The sequence below is a fragment of the Daphnia pulicaria genome, chromosome 1 (genome assembly GCF_021234035.1).
Source record: "Daphnia pulicaria isolate SC F1-1A chromosome 1, SC_F0-13Bv2, whole genome shotgun sequence".
NCBI classification, from domain to species: domain Eukaryota; kingdom Metazoa; phylum Arthropoda; class Branchiopoda; order Diplostraca; family Daphniidae; genus Daphnia; species Daphnia pulicaria.
In genome coordinates, this window is record NC_060913.1 from 10,953,903 (window position 1) to 10,976,618 (window position 22,716).

The 22,716-nt window shown below is 39.6% G+C and overlaps 5 protein-coding genes across 8 annotated transcripts; 1 reads left to right on the forward strand and 4 right to left on the reverse strand.

Moving 5' to 3' along the window:
- Positions 1-7: 7 nt before the first annotated feature.
- LOC124340586 (nucleoprotein TPR-like) lies at positions 8-8,329 on the reverse strand. Its single transcript, XM_046793171.1, has 17 exons — positions 8,189-8,329; positions 7,946-8,112; positions 7,706-7,868; positions 7,427-7,648; positions 7,206-7,365; positions 7,005-7,135; positions 6,619-6,945; positions 6,433-6,556; positions 5,852-6,369; positions 5,719-5,782; positions 5,347-5,652; positions 5,181-5,286; positions 4,349-5,118; positions 3,776-4,272; positions 3,507-3,714; positions 535-3,443; positions 8-474 (listed from the first exon to the last, which is right to left on the reverse strand). The coding sequence occupies exons 2-17, from the start codon at positions 8,100-8,102 to the stop codon at positions 153-155; spliced, it is 6,984 nt and encodes a 2,327-aa protein (XP_046649127.1). The 5' UTR covers positions 8,103-8,112; positions 8,189-8,329; the 3' UTR covers positions 8-152.
- A 254-nt stretch (positions 8,330-8,583) lies between these two features.
- On the reverse strand, positions 8,584-12,242 carry LOC124340600 (DENN domain-containing protein 1A-like). 2 transcript variants are annotated; one of them, XM_046793172.1, is made up of 12 exons: positions 12,096-12,242; positions 11,801-11,959; positions 11,413-11,740; positions 11,182-11,337; positions 11,051-11,116; positions 10,868-10,903; positions 10,703-10,804; positions 10,370-10,636; positions 10,181-10,306; positions 9,598-10,113; positions 9,284-9,457; positions 8,584-9,170 (listed from the first exon to the last, which is right to left on the reverse strand). In XM_046793172.1, the coding sequence occupies exons 1-12, from the start codon at positions 12,110-12,112 to the stop codon at positions 8,796-8,798; spliced, it is 2,322 nt and encodes a 773-aa protein (XP_046649128.1). In that variant the 5' UTR covers positions 12,113-12,242; the 3' UTR covers positions 8,584-8,795. The 2 variants fall into 2 exon arrangements, with proteins under 2 accessions (XP_046649128.1, XP_046649132.1); XM_046793176.1 differs by lacking the exon at positions 9,284-9,457.
- A 2,829-nt stretch (positions 12,243-15,071) lies between these two features.
- LOC124326236 (beta-hexosaminidase subunit alpha-like) lies at positions 15,072-19,281 on the forward strand. The gene is made up of 12 exons (XM_046784954.1): positions 15,072-15,224; positions 16,648-16,824; positions 16,895-16,942; positions 17,029-17,257; positions 17,319-17,446; positions 17,527-17,732; positions 17,827-17,942; positions 18,035-18,242; positions 18,343-18,577; positions 18,646-18,780; positions 18,861-19,018; positions 19,095-19,281. The coding sequence occupies exons 2-12, from the start codon at positions 16,657-16,659 to the stop codon at positions 19,165-19,167; spliced, it is 1,704 nt and encodes a 567-aa protein (XP_046640910.1). The 5' UTR covers positions 15,072-15,224; positions 16,648-16,656; the 3' UTR covers positions 19,168-19,281.
- A 29-nt stretch (positions 19,282-19,310) lies between these two features.
- On the reverse strand, positions 19,311-20,468 carry LOC124326244 (BAG family molecular chaperone regulator 2-like). Its single transcript, XM_046784966.1, has 4 exons — positions 20,266-20,468; positions 20,019-20,198; positions 19,684-19,893; positions 19,311-19,609 (listed from the first exon to the last, which is right to left on the reverse strand). Exons 1-4 carry the CDS (start codon positions 20,330-20,332, stop codon positions 19,431-19,433), a joined length of 636 nt encoding a protein of 211 aa, XP_046640922.1. The 5' UTR covers positions 20,333-20,468; the 3' UTR covers positions 19,311-19,430.
- A 211-nt stretch (positions 20,469-20,679) lies between these two features.
- LOC124320858 (DNA repair protein RAD51 homolog 3-like) lies at positions 20,680-22,623 on the reverse strand. 3 transcript variants are annotated; one of them, XM_046783764.1, is made up of 8 exons: positions 22,541-22,623; positions 22,274-22,467; positions 21,978-22,206; positions 21,786-21,892; positions 21,498-21,667; positions 21,285-21,416; positions 21,030-21,221; positions 20,680-20,967 (listed from the first exon to the last, which is right to left on the reverse strand). In XM_046783764.1, exons 2-8 carry the CDS (start codon positions 22,407-22,409, stop codon positions 20,857-20,859), a joined length of 1,077 nt encoding a protein of 358 aa, XP_046639720.1. In that variant the 5' UTR covers positions 22,410-22,467; positions 22,541-22,623; the 3' UTR covers positions 20,680-20,856. The 3 variants fall into 3 exon arrangements, with proteins under 3 accessions (XP_046639720.1, XP_046639721.1, XP_046639719.1); XM_046783765.1 differs by lacking the exon at positions 22,541-22,623 and having other exon boundaries at positions 22,313-22,534; XM_046783763.1 differs by lacking the exon at positions 22,541-22,623 and having other exon boundaries at positions 22,274-22,534.
- Positions 22,624-22,716: the final 93 nt, after the last annotated feature.

Genomic DNA, 22,716 nt, shown 5'->3' on the forward strand with positions numbered 1-22,716 from the left:
CATCCTGCACGGTACGAACTGGTAGACTGTGTATTTAAAAATTCCTCTTGAAAGATTGAGGATATCATTTAAATCAAGAACGAAAAAACTGACATGTCAATATCAGGAACGTAACGGAAATCAAAATCAAAGTTAAAGCACAATATTTACGTTTACATCCGCCTTGGTGCTCTTGCTCGCGGGCGACCTCGCGTTGCTCCTCTGCCTCGAATGAGCGATGGAACTGGAGCGGCTGTGGGGACAACAACAGGTGGCTCAGTTGTTACAGAAGGCGTACCTGGAGCAGGTGACGCCACTACAGCTGTAGCGCGACGGAAAACACGTGCAGGGTTAGGAGTATAAGCCTGCTGCGATTCTGGATTGGGCGTCCAAGTAATGGGAACGGGACGACTAGGATTCGGCCCAGCCGACAAGCGTGAATCTTCGCGGCTCATTCCTCGGCCACGTGGAAAACCAGCCATTGATCCTCGTCGACTGCAGAAAACGGAATATGTAACACCAACGAGACTCAGTAAAACCAATAACTAAACTTACGTCATTGCCGCCCGAGTAGTCGGGGAACAAGAAAACGATGGTGCAGAAGATGGTTGTGTCGTCATTGATTGGCCTGGGCCTTCAACCGATTGAGCATTCTGAACTTCCGGCATAGATTCATCTTCATTTGTACTTGTAGGACCTGCATCTTGCCCTAATTGACTGGTGGACTGATCGTTATCTATACCAGTATCTTGGTCATCTTCGCCAAGAAGGTCTATTTCGGCGGCAGCATCACCTTCAAGGTCAGGACCACCTTCGAAATCTCCTTGTTCTTCGGCATTTCCTGATGGAACCACTGAAGCGTCTTCTCCTGGGCAGCCAGTAGGCAACTCGTCGTGGGGTGACGCTTGCAATGGCGTAGATGGCACGCTACGACCAGAGTTCTCATCTAGCTGAGACAAATCCATACGTGTATCTTCCATGCCTTGCGATTCCAAATGAGAAGGAGCATTGATGTGGCTACTGCCAGTCGACAGCGACAGATCCGGAACAGTTCCGAAAACGAAGCGCGTGTTGACTTGTGGCGAACTGACGGCTTCAGCAAAACCATCATTCGTTCTTGGCCGCAGAAGGACAGGAGTACTGGGAACGATTCCATCATCCCCCACGTCTTCAAAGGCCAGAGTATTTCTACCAAATGAGGGCAAACGATCTTCTCTGGGTGGAGGGCGAATAGTAGTTTGAGACACTTCAGAAGAAGGAGCAGTTTCGTTTGTAGAGGCAGGTGCGAACGTTTCAGGTTCTACGTCTTCCGCAGCGGGTTGTTGCTCTTCCTGAACAACAATGACAATTTCTTCTGTCTCAGTAGATTGTTCCACAGTGCCTGAAGCTGATTCATCTTCATTGATTGTCAAGACAGCTTCGGAATCTTGGCCTGATTGTGTTTGTTCTTCCACGTCGTCCCGTTGCTCTTCGACGACTATTTCATCACATTCATCTTCTTGTTCGCCTTCTTCAGACTCTACTGTTTCTACCATTTCTTCTTCCTCACTCTCGATAAGACCTTCTTCTACTTCTTCCTCTTCGACCTCATGATCGTCTTGGGGCTGTTCTTCATACTCAATCACCAAGTCCATCTCGCCGGTTCGTGCTGTATATTCTTCCGTAGATTCTTCTGTTGGTTCATCATGTAAATCAACGACCTCTACCTCCTCTTCTGTCTGTTCAGACAAACGTGTCCTCTTGGCACTTGCGTCATCTGTGGAAGGAGATTCTTCCGTGACGCGAGTTCTTTTTTTCGAGCGATCATCAGCTCCACTCGTAGATTGAGTTTGGTCACCTCCGGACACGAAGCTGGGTCCTGCAACTGGTTCGTCTTCTCTCACAACTGGAGACGGAGTAGACGGGGCAACCGGAGTAGGGGCTGCAATGGCGATCAAAGGTGGCGCCATGGGAGATACTGAAACAGAAGTAGGCTGCACTGCTAACGTACGGGTAGTCATGGCCATCGGACGAATACTAGCAGTTGGAGTGGTACGGTGGATTTGATTTGGTCCTGATGTCGATTGCCCGGGACTGGAACTCACTGGAGGACGTTGTGGTGTGACAGTTGCTCCTGATGCCATGGGTTTAATGTTAGCTGTGGGTGGATTCTCCGATATCGTTTTGTCAGCACTGGGGGGTTTGTTGCTAGTTTGTTGAGGTGCTTGCTGAATCTGTTGTTTTTGCTGTTTCTGTTGCACCAAAACGAGTTGCTTTTGATAAGCCTCAACCTGGCGCTGTAAAACTGGAATGCGTTGTTGCAATGTCTCTAGCTCGCTTTCAAGCGCTTGTTTAGCCGCACCTAATTCGCTATTCTCTCGCTCTAGTCGATTGAGTCGGCCTTCTAACTGAGAACGTAGGGCAGCAGTACGAACATTAAGTTCCTCACTTCCTTGTTCCAAGTTTTCAATTTTGTCACGTGCTTCTGTTAGTTGAGAAACAAGAGCTTCCTTCTCCTTGATGAGGTTTGGCAAGGACGCTAACTTTTGACGAGTTGTTTTCAGAACATTTGTAGCCTTCTCATCTTTTGAACGCATGGCTTGATTCTCTTGCTTAATTTGCTCCAGTTCGGCAGTCATTTGGGCTATCTGCTCCTCCAACTCCTGAATTCGCGTGGACTGAGCGACAGCCGTAGCAGCAGATGCCTCAGCTGTTGCAGCATTAGCAGCTTCATCTTGGACTGCTGTTGTCGTTGCCATTGCGGAATCTGCCGCTGCAGAAGCTAAGGTTTCTTTATCTCCGACTAGTTTTTCGTGTTCGACTTTGAGCTCCTCGTATTGTGTCTTGTACTTGCGAGCAATACGGCGTAACTGATTTGCTTGATCCGCAGCTTTGGCTGTTTCTTCATCACGTTTGGCAATAGCTGTAGTCATGTCCGTCTGGGCTTTTTGAGACTCCTCTTTGGCAACACGAGCTTCTTCCTGTAATTTATGCTGTGTTGTAATCAATTGCGTGTTGATTCGTTGAGTTTCAGTCAACTGCGTGGCTGTCTTGGTTTGGATCTCCTTCATGTGTTCCACTTGTTTTTGAATTTGTTCTAATTGCTTCTGAACCAGCTCCTTGTCAGTTTGTAACTTCTTAATCTCATCGGCTGTAGCTCGGCCTGCTCGTTCTTGCAAGGCGTTGGTTCTTGTCCTCCAAACCATAACTTGCTTGCGCAATGTATTATTCTCGGAAGTGAGCTCATCTAATTTACTGGCTGACTCCTGGTTTGTAGATCGCAATGGTTCCAATTCGGTTTCCAAAGCACTCACTTTAACCGTTAGTTCTTCAAGTCGACTGATAAGACCACTTCGTTCATCTCGCAACAGTCGGTTACTATCCGTAAGAGCATTCAGTGTTTCCAATCTACGAAGCATTTCTGTATGTTTCTCGGATGTCAGTGCAGATGTTGCAGACCGCTCTCGCTCATGATGCAAATTAGTCTAACGAACATAATTAAAAGAGTCATTAACTAATTTTCATTCTAGATTAGAGTTTTCATTTACCTGAGCTTCACTTGCAAGACGTTCGGCTTGTTCCAGTTGTGTCTTGAGACGCTGCGTTTCGGCTTCTTGTACTTCAGATCGGGAAATGGCAATTTCCTTTTCCCGACGCAGAAATCGAACGAGTTCGAGCAATTGATCAGTAGAACGCATATCTTCTTCACTGATGGAGACATTAAGCGAAGTGTTAGAATCGTCACCACTTTGCGTCCTATTACTCAAATATCATATTAGTCCAAATGCTGTAACTAAGTTAGAAATTTGTTACTAACCTGACGGCTATCTCCTGGCAACGTGTCGCTGCTGCCATGCGAGTACTTAAAGTGACAATCTGTTGTTGCATTAAATCAACCTGTTTGTCTAGATCGGAACAGCGTCGAGCCTTTTCACTGGCTTCTTTTTCCAACATTTCTTTCTGTGTTTCCCAACTAATGCGACCACTCGCAAGCTCAGTTTCTATTCTAGCTGAAGTCTGTTGAAGAACAGCTAATTGAGAGAGGGTCTGTTCGAACTGATCACGGACGGAATTAAGCTGTTCCACATCGGCTGCGTGCTGCATCAATTCCCTTTCGTACTTTTCTTGTGCTTCCTTGGCATTCTTTACTTGATCTAATGCTTCTTCGCGGGCTTTTGCTTCAGAATCTTCGGCCAATTTAAATTTCTCAGCCATTGAAGCTAATTCGGCTTCGAGTGCTGTAATGCGATTAGAAACTTCTTCTGACTGGTGCGCCGTTGCTTGACCCAAGATCGCCGCTCCCTCTTCCAAAGTCTGCAAAATTTTATAAATTTAATAACATGAATTCTATAATGATAAAATATATTATGTGATAACTGCGTGCAAATACCTTAAGTTTATTCTGAGCTTCTTGAAGGTTGCGGGCTAGTTCTGAACGATCTTCATTTAATTTAACCAAATGTTGTTCTGTTTCTTGCTTGAATGTCTGGCTGGCTTCGTTACTTTTGTTGAGCTGCTCTTCCATGCTATCGGCAATTGAACGGTATTGTTCGGCTTGTTGGCGAACGAGTTCCAATTGCTCTCGATGCTTGCTCGATTCCGTACGCGCTTCAGCCAATTGAGCTCGTAGATCACCAACAAGATCACTGTCATTAGCAGCAGCGACGGATGTTGGGGTAGTAGACAGTAAACGCGTTACTTGTCCTTTCCGAGTTGGAGATGTTAATCCTGTTCGCGATTCCGCCAGAGTCAAACGTTCACGAGTTGCTACCAATTGTGCTTCCGCATTGGCGGCTTTCTCTTCTGCAGCTTTCAAAAGAACTTGATCAGATGCAAGTTTATCTTCGAAAGATTTCACTGTTTCTCGATAACGTTGTTCCTCAAGATCTAGTTTCTTTCGTAGCAACTCAATTTGTTGTTCCAAAGCAGTGACGTTGTTCTGTAAACGCATTCGAGTTTCACATTCGCCACGCTCCAAATTTAGCTTGATCGATTCCAAGTTGGCATGAAGAAGGCCTTGGCTACGTCGCTCGCTTACTAATGCATTTCTCTCGACTAGAAGACGTTGTTCAGCATCTTTCAGTAATTGTTTTTCTTCTTGAAGCATCGAAACATTTACCTCTGCCCGCGCAAGGAGTTGCTGAGCATTCATAGCCTCGTCTATAAAATGCGGATCAAGAATTAAAATAACTTAAAGTGAATGATGTATTGTGAGAATATACCTCGTAGAACTGCAATGCTTTGCTCGTGTTTAGCGATTGTGGTGGCATACACCTTATTCTTATCTTCTAAAGCGTTTAACTGTTTCTTGCAAGAATCCAAATTACCCTAACAAAAGAAATTTTGTCATACAGGCTAACTAATTAATTAATACTTTTATGTGGTTACCTGCAGTAACTTTTCCTTCGAATCGGAATATTCGTTATGTGTACTTAACCGTACGTTCTGTGCCCTTAATTCAGCTAACTGGCCTTGAAGTGCTTGAATTTGGTGGTCTAAAGCAGCCTCCCTCTCTTTTTTTTCTTTAAGGATGCTTTGGAGTTTTGTCTCCTTCTCTTCCACACACTTTTTACTCTCATTAAGCTGCAGTTCTATGTCTGCCGGTCGAGCACTTTCTTGCCTAACTTGAGCAGGAGTTGACGTGACAACACTACGGAATTTGGACGGTGTTTGAGCGTCTCCTAATCCGGCTTCCTGTAAATGCATTGCACGTTTAAAAACTCATTTAATAAATATATAAATAACAAAGTTAACTGTCACCTGAAGTAGAATGCGATACATGTCTCGCTGTTGGATAACACTCTCCATCAGCTCTTCATGGCGCCTAAAAAAGTCATAAATATTAGACTTAGCTAATGAAAAAAAATGTATCTCTGATTAATAAAGTTTATACCTTCGAGTATCTCGAAGGTGTTCGACTTCAGTCAGTGCATTTTCCAATGCACGCTGAATTTTGGCGGTTTTGGTATCAATCTCACTCTGTTCAGCAGCGTCTTGCTTTTCGGTTACTTCACGGAGGGTGGTCAGCAACATTTGATTTTTCTGTTGAAGCTCCTCAACATCACGGAACGTGACGAGGTGGCGACTAATTACGGCAGCAGCCGATCCTTCACTGGACGTCACCTGGTCTTCGTCAGCGGGCTCGTCGCGTATCCTGTTACCTCGAAGCTCCTCAGTTTCACGAATGAGCAAACAAACTTGTTTACTCAGATCAGAAACTTGCTTCTCGAGACGTTGAGAAGTTCGTTGAGACTGTCCCAGCATACGGCGAGCTTCGAGAGCATTTTCTCTCTCGGTTTCCGCTTCTTCTACAGCTAAATCAAGTTGTCTAGTTAAATTGGCAACCATTTCAATTGATTTCTCATAGTCTTCTCGCTGTCGAGCTATGGTTGGCGCTCGATCTTCAAGTTCCTGTAAACAACCGTAAAAGAATTTTAATTAGCAAACGATCAAAGAAAAATATTTATTCTTTACCTGGAGAATCTGATCAATATAGTTATTCAGCTTTTTATTCTCTTCCTCTTTGAATAGCATTTGCTCGGAAATGGAGACATATTGACTATAAATCTGCGTCAGGGTCATTCCTGATTTCAACAACCTATGAATTAAAATATTTATATCTAATTAGGTTGATTAAAAATACGGAACACATTCTATTACCGTGAAGCTGCAGCAGCTGATGGTGACATAGCTTCTATGTTTTCTTCAGTTATTAAACGTGATTTGTTGGGATCAAGTAAGGCATTGGCACGTTCAAGTTCTTTCTTTAATTCCCCATTAGTTTCAGAACTTTTCTGTAATTGGTCATTTAGCTGATCAATTTGAGCCTTAGAATCTGTTTCCAGGTTTCCAAATCGCACTGAGGCATCACGAAGTAGTCTTTGCAATTCTTCGGTAGTTTTGGTAATTTCATCAGCTTTGGCTTGGGCGTCTTCACTCGATGCTTTGTACAAATCACAAAGTCTCATTTGAGATCTCAGCTCATTTCTGTAAGATGATTAACGATTTATCATTATTCCAGTAATATTTTAAACTTTGAATATTACCTATTATTTTCGGACATTTTCATTTCTGTTTCACTTAGTTCCTTGAGTTTATCGTTTAATTCTTTAGTATGTTTTTCGTGTCGCTCAATTGTTGTTGTTAGTTCACCGATGGATTTCTGAGCGATTCGTAACTAAAAAAATAAGTTTAGAAATAAATTATTACAATTGAGTAATGCTAGTGTTAATTATGCAAAAGAATACCTCTTCAATTTTCTCAGACAAATCTGCTTGCAGTTCTAGCACCTTAGAAGTCTTCTCACGTCTGATGTTCATAACCTCCTTTGTTCTGGATTCAAGTTCATCTTGCAAAAGCCTCTGCTGTCGAACAATAAGTTCCCGTTCTTGATTCAGCCTTTTTTCTCTACAAAATATTACATTTTATTTTTACCTACATTTAAACTGAACAAAAGTATAGAACTTACTTGTAATCCAGAGCAAGCTGTTGGCTGTTAAGTTCTTCAGTTTTTATAAGGGCTTCAGATTTTTCTTTATTGGCATGAACAAGTTGATCAGTTAAAGCCTTGAGCTCCCCTGTAAGTCTATCCAGGTCGTCATTTCTTCTTGAAAGTAGAGAATTAAGATTATCCTTTTCTTCTGAAAGTGATTCCTTTTCTTTCTTCCACTCTTGGTGAGTAGCTTCCAGTCTAAAACAGATACCAGATAAATAAATAATTTACAAGATCAAAATAAAAATATCTTACAAAGCCAGTTTTGATCCAACATGATTGAGCTGATCTTGTGAGGATGCAAGATCGGCTTCTACCTTGGCTTTCCCATCTGTCAATTCTTGAATTAGAGATTCCTCTCTTCGTGAACGATCTTGTAGTTGCTGAAGCTGTGAATCCAACTCAAAACACTGTTGTTCTGTAAAGAAGTACAATAGCCACATTTGATGTTTACTCTCCACATGCCAAATAGTTACAATATAAAGGCAAACTTACCAGACTGGGTTTGGAGCTTGGCAAATTTGATATTCAGGTGGTTGGAATCATTTTCATGCTTTTTCAATACCTCTTCTAACTTAATTTTTATCGAGTCATTTAGAATTTTAAATTCATCTTCCGATAAAACTAACGACAAGAGGCTAACGGCCGCCATTGAAAAGGACCTTTATTAAAGAAAATGAGGTTTACAACGAATAATATTAAATGAATGTTTTAAACAATTATTTTAAATTTTTTTACCTCGCCGGGTAGGAAAATAAGATCGGTAGATACTGTGGTAGAACAGGTGATGTCTGAGCTTGGCGAGAGCGTGAGTAAAATTTGTAGACTAAACTTTTTTCGTCGTGGGCCCTCAAACCTGGGCATCAAAATTCGTAAGCAAACGTTGCCAAGTTGTTTATTGTTTGTTTTATCCACGACGTAGAACAAGGCGGGAGCGGGACGGCGGGAGCGGAACTGAAGAAGCGGGAGACTGCAAAAGAACCTCAACGGAAACTGTAACATGCCTAAATGTTCAATCTCGGGGATAGAACGCTTTTTTTACGTTAGGTTACTCTGGTTACTCATAACCATCATAACCAACATAATGCTGGCAATAAATGTAGGAGCATTCCAAAGACGTCGACACAACTACGTGACTCGTAAGGTTTATATTAAAATAAAATAAGAAATAATACAATAAGCATGAAGGAAGAAAGCGATGTAATTTGTTAAACGAAATAAATTTAAACATTTGAGTATACCTATAATTAGGGAAGGAAAAGACCATGCTCTTTTTTGAAGTGTATACAAATGACAGTTATGATTGTTTTTGTTTGTTTTTTAATTATTATTATTAATATTATTATTAATCAAATGTTGTCCAAGATGACTTGTCGGATGTAAGGAAGGATTCGTTAGGTTTGGCGCGTTCGGGTCCAGAGACAGTTGGCCCAAGATTGGTTCGTGTGAACGCCAATAGATTGCTGAACGGATCCGATCCTGTATCAAAACGGCTGGTGTAGCCCTTAAAAGTAGTTGATCCACCACTACCACTGCTGGGTCCAGATGGCACTTGGGGTTCTGCGATCTGTCGCGGAACGTGGAAGGAATAGACCGGATTAGACTGGGTTACCCGCGTTGGTTCTGGTTCCGTTCGAAGAGCTCCTAAAGGATCAAATTCATCGACTGGCGAGAGTGAAGTTGCCGAGTCCAGACGAATCAAATCTACTTGTGCTGCACTCTAAAAAAATATTATGGGTTTAGTAAAAATAAGTACTCGGAAATTCTAACACAAATGCGACTGGGCGCTAAAAATGCATGCGATATTCAAACCCACACGAAAACAAAAATTACCTTAGGAGACAGTGGACTACTTTGTGGCTCGGTAGTACGCTTACGAGAACGGAGGGGTGGCAGGGGAATCGGTTGAACAGAATAAGGTCCAGCGTTAAGGATAGGTGCACTATGTTGACGTAGGACAGGGTTGGCAACAGGGGAAACAGGGGGACTGGATAAACTGGGTTTACGCTGCAAATTTTCAAACAGAAAAAAAAAAACGAAATAATAAAATAAACAAAACAGAACCAGCAACCATCAGCACAAAAAACTAAACATTGGAAAACCAGCAAGCAATAAACTGAAATAGTCACAATTGTAAAAGTTATTACTGAACGATCTATGGCGGGTGGTGTTGACGCGGAAGACGCTGTCTTGGCCAAAATATCCTTCATGTCGTCCATCAAGTTCAAATTGAGAGGTATCATGTTCAGTTCATCTTCAGTACCGCTCTCATCCGAACTGGAACTCGCTCCATTGGTTCCGGTAGGATATCCAGGACTGGATCCGCTAACATGGTAGTGTTGACTGACCGAAGTCTCACACCGACGTAAAGAATGGTTTCGATCTATGAAGTTCGAGTTAATCTGGTGTGTTAGGGTCGAGGGTGACACTACAGTTCTCCTTTGATTTGCCGACACGTCGCTGCTGCTGAACTTCGGAGACGAGGGTGCGGAGCGTGGTTTGTCGCGCAATTTAGTATTAGCAGCCGAATATGCAGCCCCTTCTAGTTCCCTGTTAATCTGCATGTCTTTGAATTTCGAACGAACTTCTCTATAAGCTGTCCGACTCTTTTCCTTGGCTAGTCGCCCAACAGTTTTGACAGCGTTCCGCATGGCTGGATTCGCCTAAAAACAAGCAAAAATCTAATTAAAACAACAAATAAACGGGGTACTAAATCAGTAATTAATATACCTTTTTAAAAAGAGCACCACTTTCTTTTCTCATGGTGCTTGACCATTCTTTGTACTGTTGTTTTAAGCGACTACTCGATTTGTCAGAGTACAGGCAAGCCTCTAATTCAAATTCGTCCGAAAAACCCTAGTAAACGAATAGAACATTTATATCTTCGTTTCAAAATTAACGATGGCTGGGTTATATTACTTGTCCCGAGTTTAACATTTCCAGTCTTTCTTCAATAAATTGTTGAAAGATTTGCAATTGAAGCATTGACTCCAGAAAAGGGCGTAGAGGTAGCGGTCGTGACTGCACTAGAGCATCTTCGCAAAAAGTGATTTGCTCCCCTTGTCGAAAGCGAAGCGCATCGCGGTAGCCTCCAATGAGCTGCACAAGAGCTCGAAGAAATACACGAGCAACACCGTCGCCCATCATGTTTCCTGGAGTCTTTAGTCGCCGCCGCATGCCAGATACCTATTAAAATTGAAAAATTAAGCTCCCAAATTAAGAGCTATAACTTGACCATGTTAAATTTCTCACTATATCTGGCGGCAAGCGTTCCAAATCGTCAAACGGGGTTTCGATGTGGTTGGAATCGACATTCAAAACTACGAGTTCGCCTAATTCAGATTTTCGAACTCTCTATAAAGCAGATAAAAGTAATTATAGTAATTCAATGAAATTTTTTTTATCAGTATGCTATACCTCCCAAGTAGTGGATGGAACACCAGACAAGTAGGGCTAATGAAATAACCAACCAATATAATTAGTGATGACTCAACAAAGCGTAGTAGTAAAAAGTGGCACGAATAAAATTACAATCGAATGAAATATTATCAGGGTTATCACTTATTGAACGACTTATACATTTACTTATTCAAATTTTACCATAGGGGCAAGTAGGTAGTCCATTAAATGTGGAGGAAGAACAGGGATGTATATGTGCTGCCAGATCTATAATTCCATTAGATGCTGAAAGTTATGCAGAATCAATATTAATATGTATGCCAGATCTTTACCATGGGGTAGATCACAGCATTAGCAGCTTGGATACAAGCGCTAAGTCGAGATATTCTGGAAGAGACCATGACGATGCGCCGTTCGTGCAACATGGAAGCAAAAATTACCATCATGTTGTGGGCATCGACGGCATTAAAATACTCGGTCAGATTTCTCTACATATTGAAGAAATTGACAAATTTAGTCATTCAAACTCATCTTGTCTGATTAGAACCTTGTCTTATACTTACATTCTCAGGAATGCTGGGTAGGGTGTATGTATTGGGGCATTTACAAGTGTAAACTCTATGAGCTCTCCCAAAAGGGATATGAAGAGTTGTACTTGGTGCAGGAACATCTCTTTGGTAGAGTCCTTCCAGAAAGCTATTCAGATCTTGCACTGCTTGCTCTTGCATCAATTCAGCAATCTGATTGAGAATTTTGAAGAAAAATTCATGCCAGGGTAAATAACTGATGATAACTAGTGCTGTTTGAGCTCCTGGTGCTTGACGACAGAATCCAAAAGTCCATTTTGAATCTAGGCTTGTTAGCACGAAGGAAAAGTGTTGGACTGTGTTGCTGAGAGAATAAAAAATAATTAGATAATGGAATTTAAAATGTAAAAATAGTGCATCTTACCATGGTACATCACAAGGAAATGCAAACAGAGAAACTTGCTTTAACATTTCATCATCTTTAAAATTTTCCGGGAACTTTTGAACAACCCATGGCTGCTTGTTGGAGGTTTCAGGACTCACTATTTCACAGAAACACTCGATGAGGTGTTTAACATCGTTTCTAAATAAGGCAACGAAATTAGATCAATTATAAACTGCTTCAGGCAATAAACAGCTGCAAAGACACTGATTGTGCAAAACAGTACAGATGAAGGCTATTTCAAATCAATTAAAGTAACTTTGCAACACATACGAACCTTAATCTAGATCCCATTTCGAAAATTGGGATTCTACGTTTTCTGGTTCCCTAACATAATTCAGTTTTCGTTCGTCATATCACTGATCCAGATTTTTTGACAGCAGTCACACACTCACCACTCAAGACTCAATCTGTTTCACTTTTGAGTTGGTCTGCTTCTTAAACATACCGTTAGATGGCTCATAGTCCAGGAGCGTGTACAGGACCAGCGCAGGTATATAGGATAGAGAGTCTTTTTTTTTTATAACTTAAAAACAAATTTTTTAATTTTTATATATATATTTTTTATATTGTGTCGTCTAGAATTAGAAATAGTAATATTGATAACAAATGATGTAACTCACGAGACGTTTTCAAAAAGAGCTTTGTTGCGCAATTGACATTTCTCTTGAAATTTTTCAAGAATACACAGTTTTCGTCAAGATCGTTACATTCTCAATCAATCAAGTTCAACATACCTCACAACGAAGTTTAGGTTACAACAATATTTATCTTCGAGAAAAGACTTCTCGTTGTTTACGGGTACTAATATTCTTCGACACTATTGAAGATCTTATTTTCCTGCCCAAACATTTACTTGGAACAGATAATCCAAATATTCAATAGTGCGATGCGGCAGGCAACATCCAGCTCGCAGAAGAATATAGTTAATAATATCACGAAATAAAGTTAGTTAATAAAGGACTCATGTCCTTATATAGCACTGACCAATTCACATTTATTGCAGGGGATGTGATCTGTACGCAAAAAAGTATTTTGGGTCCAAGCCAATTAAAAATGGATGCCCCATCAGCAGTACGATAAAACTCATTTTTTGAAAAGCATAAAAATCACACAGTTAAGCATTAATAAATATAATTAGACATATCTGCCACGGATCGGTGTATTCGAACCTTATAGGGATTATACTACTTTCCTTATACGGGCATATAATACTTCCGCCGACTTGTCGCATCTTTTCAATACACGATTTTTTTCCCTATTACATTGATGCAGGCATTTCTATTAGCTTATTTTTTGTTTCTTTTTTTACTCCTGCACAATTCTTCGCCTTCCATCGATCAGGATTGAATCGTTAAAGATGTGGAAGAAACGGCCCCGGGAATACTTATACTCACCACTCACCAAAGGGATTTCAACGCGTAAACTGCTGCCGCACGACGACCGACGGAAGAAACGGAAGAACGGTGCAAACGAGCAAGACAAAGATCGATCTGCTGGCTTGACTTATTTTCTTTTGGCTTTATGGGCAAACACACAAAAAAATAGACGACGGCAATAAAAAGGTTAAAAAGACCCTGGTCTAGCTTAAAATGCCATCCAAAATCGGAAAACGAATTCGCCAGTGCCTCTAGCTTTATCTATATGCATTTTCCATCATAATTTAAAAGGGCCAGCAGTTGTTTAAAAAACTCGAATAAAGATCTCTCTAACACATAAATCCTTTTATACCGGTACGCAGTTTCTCGGTCCGCGCGTTCAGCAGCTCGGCTTTTTTATATTCCACTAAGACGAAATTGAGTCAAGCGCTTTTCTACCTCACCGTGAAAATCGGCTGTCGCTTTCATGTGTGCCGTCTATGTACATATGTTATACGGCAAGCAAGCCAAGGAAGTAAAAGGGTCTCTCCGCCGCCGACGTCTGATGGGAAACTTTGGCTTTTTAATGTGGCGGAAGTGCTGCTGCCGGCCGAGGAGAAGCCGGCGGCCCTCTGTCATCCTTTATCTCATACATCTTTTTCTTTCCTAGAGACGCTCGTTATGTGATGGTACTAGGCCTACTTACGTAATCGCATGAGAGTATCCCAGCTGTATATATATATAAACATCTAAAACAGCTCACATAAAAATACATGTCCACTTGAGTGTATTATAGATGTTGGATATATAGAAAGAGATTCACGGCGGTCGCTCGGTTCGCGCTCCACTTGGCCGGCTCAACTCATTTCCAGCTACTATAATGTGGAAAGTCGAGCCTATTTCCGGTCTCTCCGATTTCAGGCTGCTCCTGCTTCTATTTTCGAATTATTATATTCTCTGAACTGATTTCCCCTCTTGTAAAAATGTTATTAGGCTAGTTTGAGACTACTGCGTCCATCCGTTTTGATCCATCTTATGGACATATAAAAGGCCCTAAACTCCTATAAAAGGTCGTGTGGCATCTAGTTGTATATGTTTAGCTAGTTTCCGTGCTAAATTCATTTAATTTAATTATTAATTTAATTTCATCGTTTTATTGATTTAATATTTATCCGTTTTTTAATATTATTATTTTCTTATTTGTCGAACGGTTTGAGCGTCACCGGTTTCCATCCCAGAACTCATTAGTATGCCTGCAAACCTTCTGGCCCATATATCTGCCCCTGTTATTACTAATCCACATTTATATGTTATTCACAGACCAGGCTAACTGCTAGCCATTATATTGACTCTTCTAAGATATTATTTGCTGCCCATGCACGAATTGTCTTATAGACCTTATTAGTATCCAAAGGTATGGGTCAAGCCGACCCCTAAGCGGCGCGTTACAGTGTGAAGGGTGCCGTGAACAGCCGCTTTTTATTTGGCTCGCCCGATGTGGTTGTTCCCTAGGAGTGCATGACAAAAATGATTTCGATTGGTCGAAGTGAATGCACTCTAAGTAATAATATTTGCTATACGTGTGAGTTCTCTCTTGTAATAGAGAGATGTTCTTTGGTTGTGGTTTCTTTATATTGAGCAGGCCGCTCGGCTGGATTGTATACGGCGGATTTTCTCGCGCACTTCCGGCGAATCTTTCGGTTGACCGATGTTGATGAGCAACTGCCATGTTATGTCATTTCAAACACTTTTGAATGTTTAACCAAATTAATTGCACTTTTCTGACATGCCGATGCCATCATCCATTTCCAATCTGTTTCACTTTTGAGTTGGTCTGCTTCCTTTACATGCCGGTAGATGGTTCAATGTATAGGAGGAGCAGACGAAGTATTGCCTCAAAACCATTTTTCTAGTTTCCTACCTAGCGCATTGTCCAACGTGAACAACTGAACACGTCGTCGTCGTGTAGTGAAGTCGTGAACTCGTGATCAAAATTGTTCACAGTGGACTAGATTAAACCATAAAAACGAAATTTGAATATAAATTATGTAAGTGATATTCTCGTTTCATGTCACATTTTTAAAAACTTAGCTATGTAATGTAGGAGATTCTCTCACCCATTTAAGTTCAGACTTATATCTGCTTGAGAAGAGTTTAAGCAACATCTCGCGTTGCTAAACTTAACAGTAGCCTGTTGCTTTTAATTGTCTTTATCTTAAAGTAGCTAGCTACATTTTTGGCCATTGTTAATTTCATGCATCTTTTTTTCCCTAGGGAGTAGGGACATGTTAGATTTGGATAAAGTCAAGTCAGGCTTGTTTGTTTTTATCATGGTTTTAGGTTTTATCAGAAAGAAATATTTATGTCATTTTTAGCATGTTTTTCATCCTTTATAGACTACTGTCCTATCACATATGTTGTGTGGTATCCCAGATCTTAATAAAGATGCATGAGCCTTATTGATCGTAGATTTTGTTCTTCCTTAACAAGACAATTTGCTGTTGACACATCTTACATGCTACTTATACGGCTTTATAATGCAGGGACACTATTAAAATGTTCATTTGATTTTCCATTTTATTATTTCAAAACAGTATGGGCAAAAATAAAGGAGGGAAAAATAAGCAGAATCCCGTGTTCCGAGTCGCAGGTGGTAAAGCTGCAAAGGCTAAGGCAAAATTTAAGGCTCAGCCTGTTAACACAAATTTAAAAAAGGTACTTTTGATGAAAACGAGACATTCAAGTTTATACCACAAAAAAATTCCCTTTTCTCTAATTAGTTGAATGCAAACACTCGAAAGAAGATCGAGAATTTGGATAATAGCTTGGGCCAAGTTCGAGCCAGCCTGACAGCCCTTCCAAAAAAGAAGGAAGTAATTGTTAATGAAGATATTCCGCTTCCTCCAGCAGATATCAACCAGGCAATCGATAACATTGCTAGCTTATAAAGATGTTTCATGAAACAGCAATCACATTTCGTTTCTTAAATGCGTCGACCTTTCAATACAAAAATGTTTGTTGAGATTGATTTGGTCTTTTCTTGAAGGCGTATATTTTGAATAATAATAGATATTTCCAAATGATTTTTCTGTGACTCTTTTCGTTCAGCAGAAAATAACCGCAAATATTTTTTTATTAAAAACTTTTTGACTTCTACTAAGGATTAATAGCAAAGGGTGTTCTCCTCGTTCAACAGAAATTGGTGAGTTTTAGGAATTAGTGTTTATAAAATACAACTAACATATGCAGCATTATGAAAATTATCATTACTCTTTGAGAAAATTGCCGAGAGGTTATTAACACTAGATGGCGATTGAATTTAGAATGCGCAATGTACGTATTTGTCTACTCTACAATCTCATCGGTCATTTTATTGATAATCTTTTTCTGTAAAGCTCCCCTCTCTAGTTCAGTAACCAAGTTTGGTTGGTTAAAACGTGCTGCATAGTTTATCCTCTTGTTTTGAAATAGGAGACGGCGATGAAGAAAATTATTTTCCTCTTTCTACTTCTGGATTTTTTGAATGGTTGGGCAGAATCAAACTCTCAAAAAAGCAATCTTCGATTTCCATTTGATTTACCAAAAGGAGAAGGACCCTGGATACGCCCATCGATCGGCCAGATTTGGCCTCAGCCACAACTACAACAGGTCTATTCAAAAAAATAAAACTGTCTGTGTTAAATTATTGTCAAACTAATCCATTTTTATGTTTCAACAGTCTACCAACAATTTCATGGTACTGAGACCAAACGACTTCCAATTTCAGGTATTGAGTTTACTAGTATAGCTGCTATATGTACCGCAAGAACTCTTTTAGCTCTAATAACGGTCTTTTGCTTCGTGTATATGTAGATCACTGGAAATACCTGTGATATTCTTGAAGAAGCTATTCATCGTTACCACGATTTAATATTTTTCCCCAAAAAAGGAAGTGGAACTGCAAAACGATTTTTGAAGTTATCTAAAAAGTACAGCTCGTCTTGGGAACAGAATGAACATTTCCGAGGTTATCTCGATACGGTTGCCCTTCATGTAATGCAACCGTGCGAAACTTATCCCTCACTCGACATGGACGAGCACTGTAAATCGTAAACATTGGGTATTTCTTGAAACTTATCATTTATCGAAAATATCTTCTTTAGATGAGATTAAGATAGACGCGACCGACAAGCCGCGCGAAGGTATCATATTAAGTCAGAGTGTTTGGGGGATATTGCGAGGATTGGAATCCTTTAGTCAACTGATCTACGCATCGCAGAATGGTATCGCGGTAAGTCAGCGTTGGTTTTCAATCTGCATATTGTCTTCGCTTCATCCAATTCAAAATAATCTTTAAATTGTTTTTTTAAGTTTCAAATCAATTCGACCATGGTGATGGACTTCCCAAGATTTCCGCATCGTGGGTTGTTGTTGGATTCATCTCGACATTTCTTACCCCTTGATGTTATCAAAGATAACTTGGATTTGATGGCTCAAAATAAACTGAATGTGTTTCATTGGCATATAACGGATGACCCATCTTTTCCGTACGAAAGTAGGAAATTTCCAAGTCTAAGGTGATGTGAAATTGACGCGGAATTGATTCTTCGTTTCTTTTCTTCTTTTCGCTGTTATTTTGTTTTGTAATAATTACCTATTCCTACCCAACAGCCAGCTAGGATCGTTCAGTCAGTACAGCCATGTGTACAGTCCTTCGGACGTTCAAGACATCATCCAGTATGCACGTATGAGAGGTGTTAGAGTCATCCCAGAGTTTGACACTCCTGGTAATTATAGAAATTAAACTCTTTCATGTTGAATTTTAAAATTCTATTGTATACAAAAAATTATTTATATTGGGCAACCTTTTTTTTTCTAGGGCACACGCAATCTTGGGGGCCGGGTTCTCCTGGTTTACTTACACGTTGCTATAAAAAAGACGGAACGGCGGACGATTTCTTTGGTCCTATAAATCCAGTTCCTGCCAAAAATTACAAATTCTTGAAAGAATTCTTTGCTGAAACATTTGAAGTGTTTCCTGACGCTTACATTCATCTTGGAGGGGATGAAGTTGACTTCAGCTGCTGGTAATGAATTTAGTTTAAAATTTGCAAACATATTGGAAAATGCTAATGAATATTTAGTGTTCAAGCTAGTAATAAATATGGTTATCTTTGACTGAATTAGGGCAAGCAATCCGGAAATTAACAGTTTCATGAAATCACGGGGGTGGGGACAGGACTTTGCCCGTTTGGAACAGTTCTACATGCAACGCTTAATAAATGTTACACAAGATGTGACGAAAGGCGATATGCGTTACTTGGTGTGGCAAGAAGTTATTGACAATAATGTCGTCTTGCCAACTGACACTGTGATACACGTCTGGAAAGATGGCAATAAATTCCACGATGAACTGGCTCGAGTAATTTTTGATAACGTCCTTCCACTTACCCATGGTTACTTATTTATTTAAATTTTATTTATTTTCAGGTAACTAAATTTGGTTATCGAACCGTTCTTTCATCACCCTGGTACCTCAATTATATCAATTACGGCGTGGATTGGGATCGCTACTATTTAGCTGAACCGTTGGCATTTAACGGAACTGAAAGCCAGAAACGTCTAGTGAGCTATTGAAACTGGTCGTTGTCATGGTTACGATCGAACTGATTTAATTTTATTGTACGTGCATTACTCCAAAATAGGTAATTGGAGGTGAGGCCTGCATGTGGGGAGAATTCATCGACGCTGTAAGTGTGACATCTACTACATGGCCTCGGGCTTCGGCCGTTGCTGAAAGGCTTTGGTCGAATGCTAATGTCAATGATGCGCGGCTCGCCGCCCCACGCTTGGAAGAACATAGGTGAGCTGGAGAAACTCTTTTGGATGTAGATAAGCAACTCGTTTCCTTCGACATAATCACAATTTTTCTAAATTAGGTGTCGTTTACTCCGTCGCGGCTTTAGTGTTAATCCGATCAATGGCGTCAGCTATTGCGATGTCGAATGGTGATTTTCGTTATCCGCCAAAGAAAATTTGAATATATTATACGCATACACAGACATAAATAGCTTCGAACATTGCATGTTAACCTATCGCTAAAAAATAAATATTACTAGTAGATTAGATTTGAGATGGAAATAACTCCTTTATTTAAGAAAATGATCGCAAAACAATTTTCGCGGAAATTGGACGTTTGATTGACGGATAGCTGAATTGTTAAAGATCACAAAATTCGTTGGCTGAAACCAGAACTTTTATAATTTGTACAGCATCTACTTATTCTGCGCATCAAGGTTTGGGCAATAAATATCTGTAAGTCGAGAATCGATGTAGTTTAATAGCCCGTGCAATCTTTTTCGGATCCGGTGTTTATCATCTGGTGAGCACTTAATAATTATGGATTGAAACGAATGCTCATCGTCGTCCGCAGAGGTTTCTTCTGTGCATTGTCCTTTAAGAAGCGATTGAAACACATAACAATAACTATGACTCTTATATTAAAAATGAGTTGGCTAATATCTTTACCTGATTTATAACAAGATCTGATATAAACATGACACAGTTCTTTAGTATTGGGCCCTTCATGAACTTTTGAAACAAGATGGTCAATCAAACGGTTGACTTGATGTAGAGCTTCTTCTTCGTGATTGCTACGTTTCGTGGTTACTTTTAAATTTACATCCATCAATGTATGGGTCAAGTCATCAATTACAGTAACTGCTTCCTCTCCTAGTCCTAAGACATATAATAATGTGATTACAGGCTGGGTAGTAAATCCCAACATTTAGAATATTGCAACAAAAATATAAATTGAATAACATTGATAAATAATTTCTATACAGAAACTCAACCAGTCTAACCAGCAATTGATGGAGATGGGGTTGTACATTCATCTCTAAGGTTCATTAAGGCAGTAAAAAGTGATTCTTGATCATCTTCAAGCAGTAATGCCCTTGCCTTGAAATTTCTAACCATTCTGGCAAGTCCTTTAAAGTAAGAATTGCGGTGTTCAGGAGAAGCAACGGGAGATCTTTCAGAACCTATATTCGAGCGATAACAAAGATAATTATAAATCAAACAAATTTACCTACATTATCCTTCCTTTACTTTCGCACGAGAGGGCGGATTCACACTCCGTAATGGTAAGGTTCATCGGTTCGTCGACAGAACTCATTTTTTTAACGTACGTTTTCACACGGAAACGGATAGTCAATTGAAGCGCGATGACCACCGACGTAAATTTTTGGATACGACCTTCGACTGTTGGTATAGGAATTGCAATATCGGACGTTTGTTTCCAGGAAATCAAACGTTTATAATAAAGCGATTTCTGTGATCGAACATTGCCAAATTCTAATTTATTTGGATTGCATTTCCTTTCTTTTTTTCATTTTTTAACAGCTCACAAGTCACAACAGATATGTAGGAATAAAAAACAATACATAATTTTTTAATTATTTTGAATCGCAAAAACAAACTAAACTCTACATTTGACAAACAAAGAAGCAACAATTTGAAAAATGCGTTCTGTTTTATTTTTATTGTTTCACAGTTTGTTCCTTGCAACAGAAATATTTAAATATGTACATCAACAAATAAATGTGCAACGGCAATAAATTAATCCGGTCAATTATGGGGGTAAATGACCATAATGAATTGTTACTGTGCGGTAAAAATTGAATAATGAACGAACCCACTTTAGACGATGGTATTGAAACATATTCCAGGAATACCATCCTCAACAATGACAACGGGGGGCGTTACTATTTCCTTTTCGAAGAAGACATCCCGAATACCATCCTTTGTTACCTTTATGCAAAAGCGACGATCAACAAACTGGTATTAAGATTTGAAGAAATAAAGACGATTACCTGGTAAGGTGCTGAACCAGATGGTAGAGAAGAAGACTTTATTAAAGTTGCCCATCTGAAACTTCGTGATGGATCCCAATCTAAGATAAGTCGTAAAGTAGGAGCGTGTCCCCAGGATGTTCCCAAAGCAGGAGTTAAACGCCCTTGTCCTTTGGAATCAAATTTGGTTGTCATTTGATTCGTTACAACTACCTAATAATAAAAACCAACATTATTTTTTACATCCGTCAACTTATAAATGCATATAATATTTACAGCGGTTCCAAAATCAACAGCCATTCTGCTGAGTTCGGCAGCAATCTTATGAAGCACGCGACTCCGTAAAGCCGTATTTTCCAGATCATGACGAAAGTGAAAGGCTAAGCTGTCTATTACAATCAACTTCACCTGTTAGAAAAGCAAGGAAAAATTATAAAATGACATAGGACAACTTACAAGATATAGACGAAATGTGTAGCATATATCAACCTGGCGATGTGATTTAAGAAACTCTTTGAGTATCATTACGCAGGACAAAAGATCAGTCACTTCCTTACATCGGTATACGTAAATATTTTCTCTTATGGATGCCAAATTCCAGGCGTCAACTGGTAAATTCATAGTCTTCCTACAATGTTCTACACAAGCCTGACTCATATCTGCAAATAAGAAACCAACCCCAAATAATTAAATCTTATATTAATAAAATTAATAATTAGTTGTATTCATCACATTAAATAATAAAGAAGTATAAAAGTAAATTAGTAAACATAAAACCTTCAAGTCTAGAAGCATTAAAGCTTCCTTCAGTATCAATGAAGATGGCTTGACCCTGTATTCCTCCACATTCTTCTGGTATTTGAACAGTAACACACAATTGCAGACTAAAAATCAGTAAAAATAACAATAAAATAAAAATCAGTTCACAAATTATTATCAAAATTGATAAAGCTATCAATGATCATTTACCAGAGCTGAGTTTTCCCAACACCGGCAATTCCAGAAATTTCTGTTACTTTAGACAGAGGCACACCTCCACATAGTATTTCATCAACATTTTGACTCAAAGTTACAATAGGATGAAGAAGTTGCTCTTCTCTTAGAATTTCTAATGCAGTTTTTGTGTCAAGAAACTTTCCCATTGGTTTCCCCACGAGATCTAACACATCTGCAGCATCTTCAACAGATATCTCTGCACCTACGGAAAATATAAACAACAGATAAATTGATAAATTACTTGTTATAAAAATTAAAAATGCAAATACTAGATGAGAGCTCCGAAGGTCGTAAGTTTAGAACTGAACCTGTAGTAAGAAAGCCGGCTTTGTTTAACTTGGTCTGAATAGATGCAGGAATAGGATAAGTAGATATTGGGCGACTATTTGCATTGTTGGTAGCCATATTTTCTCAAAGTAAGCTGAAGTAATTAAATTTCTTAATGGATTGTAGAGTATGTAGACTGTAATATATAGAAGACAGTTATTAAAATGTTGGCTGGGAATTACTAGCAGACGTTTGCCGTTTCTATTTACTTATTTAATTTTGCAACTGGCGCTCCGCGATCAACAGCAAATCAGAGAGCAAGAGATTGGACACTACTTTAAGCGCCACCTGCATTTGAACACAAGTTCATACAGATTTATAGTTTACCATGCCACTCGAACAGGCTTATATTCATTATTTTTAAGCTGGAAAAAACTTTAAAATT

What these genes read in the sequence shown, in the direction of transcription:
- LOC124320858 (XM_046783764.1), bottom strand. Translation starts at nt 22,409, where the DNA reads ATGGCTACCAACAATGCAAATAGTCGCCCAATATCTACTTATCCTATT. An exon ending in GTTGGGAAAACTCAGCTCTG is followed by an intron (nt 21,893 to 21,977) that starts GTAAATGATCAT and finishes ACTGATTTTTAG; the next exon opens with TCTGCAATTGTGTGTTACTG. An exon ending in TAATGCTTCTAGACTTGAAG is followed by an intron (nt 21,668 to 21,785) that starts GTTTTATGTTTA and finishes TCTTATTTGCAG; the next exon opens with ATATGAGTCAGGCTTGTGTA.
- LOC124326244 (XM_046784966.1), bottom strand. Translation starts at nt 20,332, where the DNA reads ATGAGTTCTGTCGACGAACCGATGAACCTTACCATTACGGAGTGTGAA. An exon ending in ATCCGCCCTCTCGTGCGAAA is followed by an intron (nt 20,199 to 20,265) that starts GTAAAGGAAGGA and finishes GCTCGAATATAG; the next exon opens with GTTCTGAAAGATCTCCCGTT. An exon ending in CAGATCTTGTTATAAATCAG is followed by an intron (nt 19,610 to 19,683) that starts GTAAAGATATTA and finishes CGCTTCTTAAAG; the next exon opens with GACAATGCACAGAAGAAACC.
- LOC124326236 (XM_046784954.1), top strand. Translation starts at nt 16,657, where the DNA reads ATGAAGAAAATTATTTTCCTCTTTCTACTTCTGGATTTTTTGAATGGT. An exon ending in ACTCGACATGGACGAGCACT is followed by an intron (nt 17,258 to 17,318) that starts GTAAATCGTAAA and finishes TATCTTCTTTAG; the next exon opens with ATGAGATTAAGATAGACGCG. An exon ending in CATCGCAGAATGGTATCGCG is followed by an intron (nt 17,447 to 17,526) that starts GTAAGTCAGCGT and finishes TGTTTTTTTAAG; the next exon opens with TTTCAAATCAATTCGACCAT.
- LOC124340586 (XM_046793171.1), bottom strand. Translation starts at nt 8,102, where the DNA reads ATGGCGGCCGTTAGCCTCTTGTCGTTAGTTTTATCGGAAGATGAATTT. An exon ending in ATATTGATCAGATTCTCCAG is followed by an intron (nt 6,370 to 6,432) that starts GTAAAGAATAAA and finishes GGTTGTTTACAG; the next exon opens with GAACTTGAAGATCGAGCGCC. An exon ending in AAGCATTGCAGTTCTACGAG is followed by an intron (nt 5,119 to 5,180) that starts GTATATTCTCAC and finishes CGCATTTTATAG; the next exon opens with ACGAGGCTATGAATGCTCAG.
- LOC124340600 (XM_046793172.1), bottom strand. An exon ending in ACTACCTACTTGCCCCTATG is followed by an intron (nt 10,904 to 11,050) that starts GTAAAATTTGAA and finishes TTATTTCATTAG; the next exon opens with CCCTACTTGTCTGGTGTTCC. An exon ending in AACGCTTGCCGCCAGATATA is followed by an intron (nt 10,637 to 10,702) that starts GTGAGAAATTTA and finishes CAATTTTAATAG; the next exon opens with GTATCTGGCATGCGGCGGCG.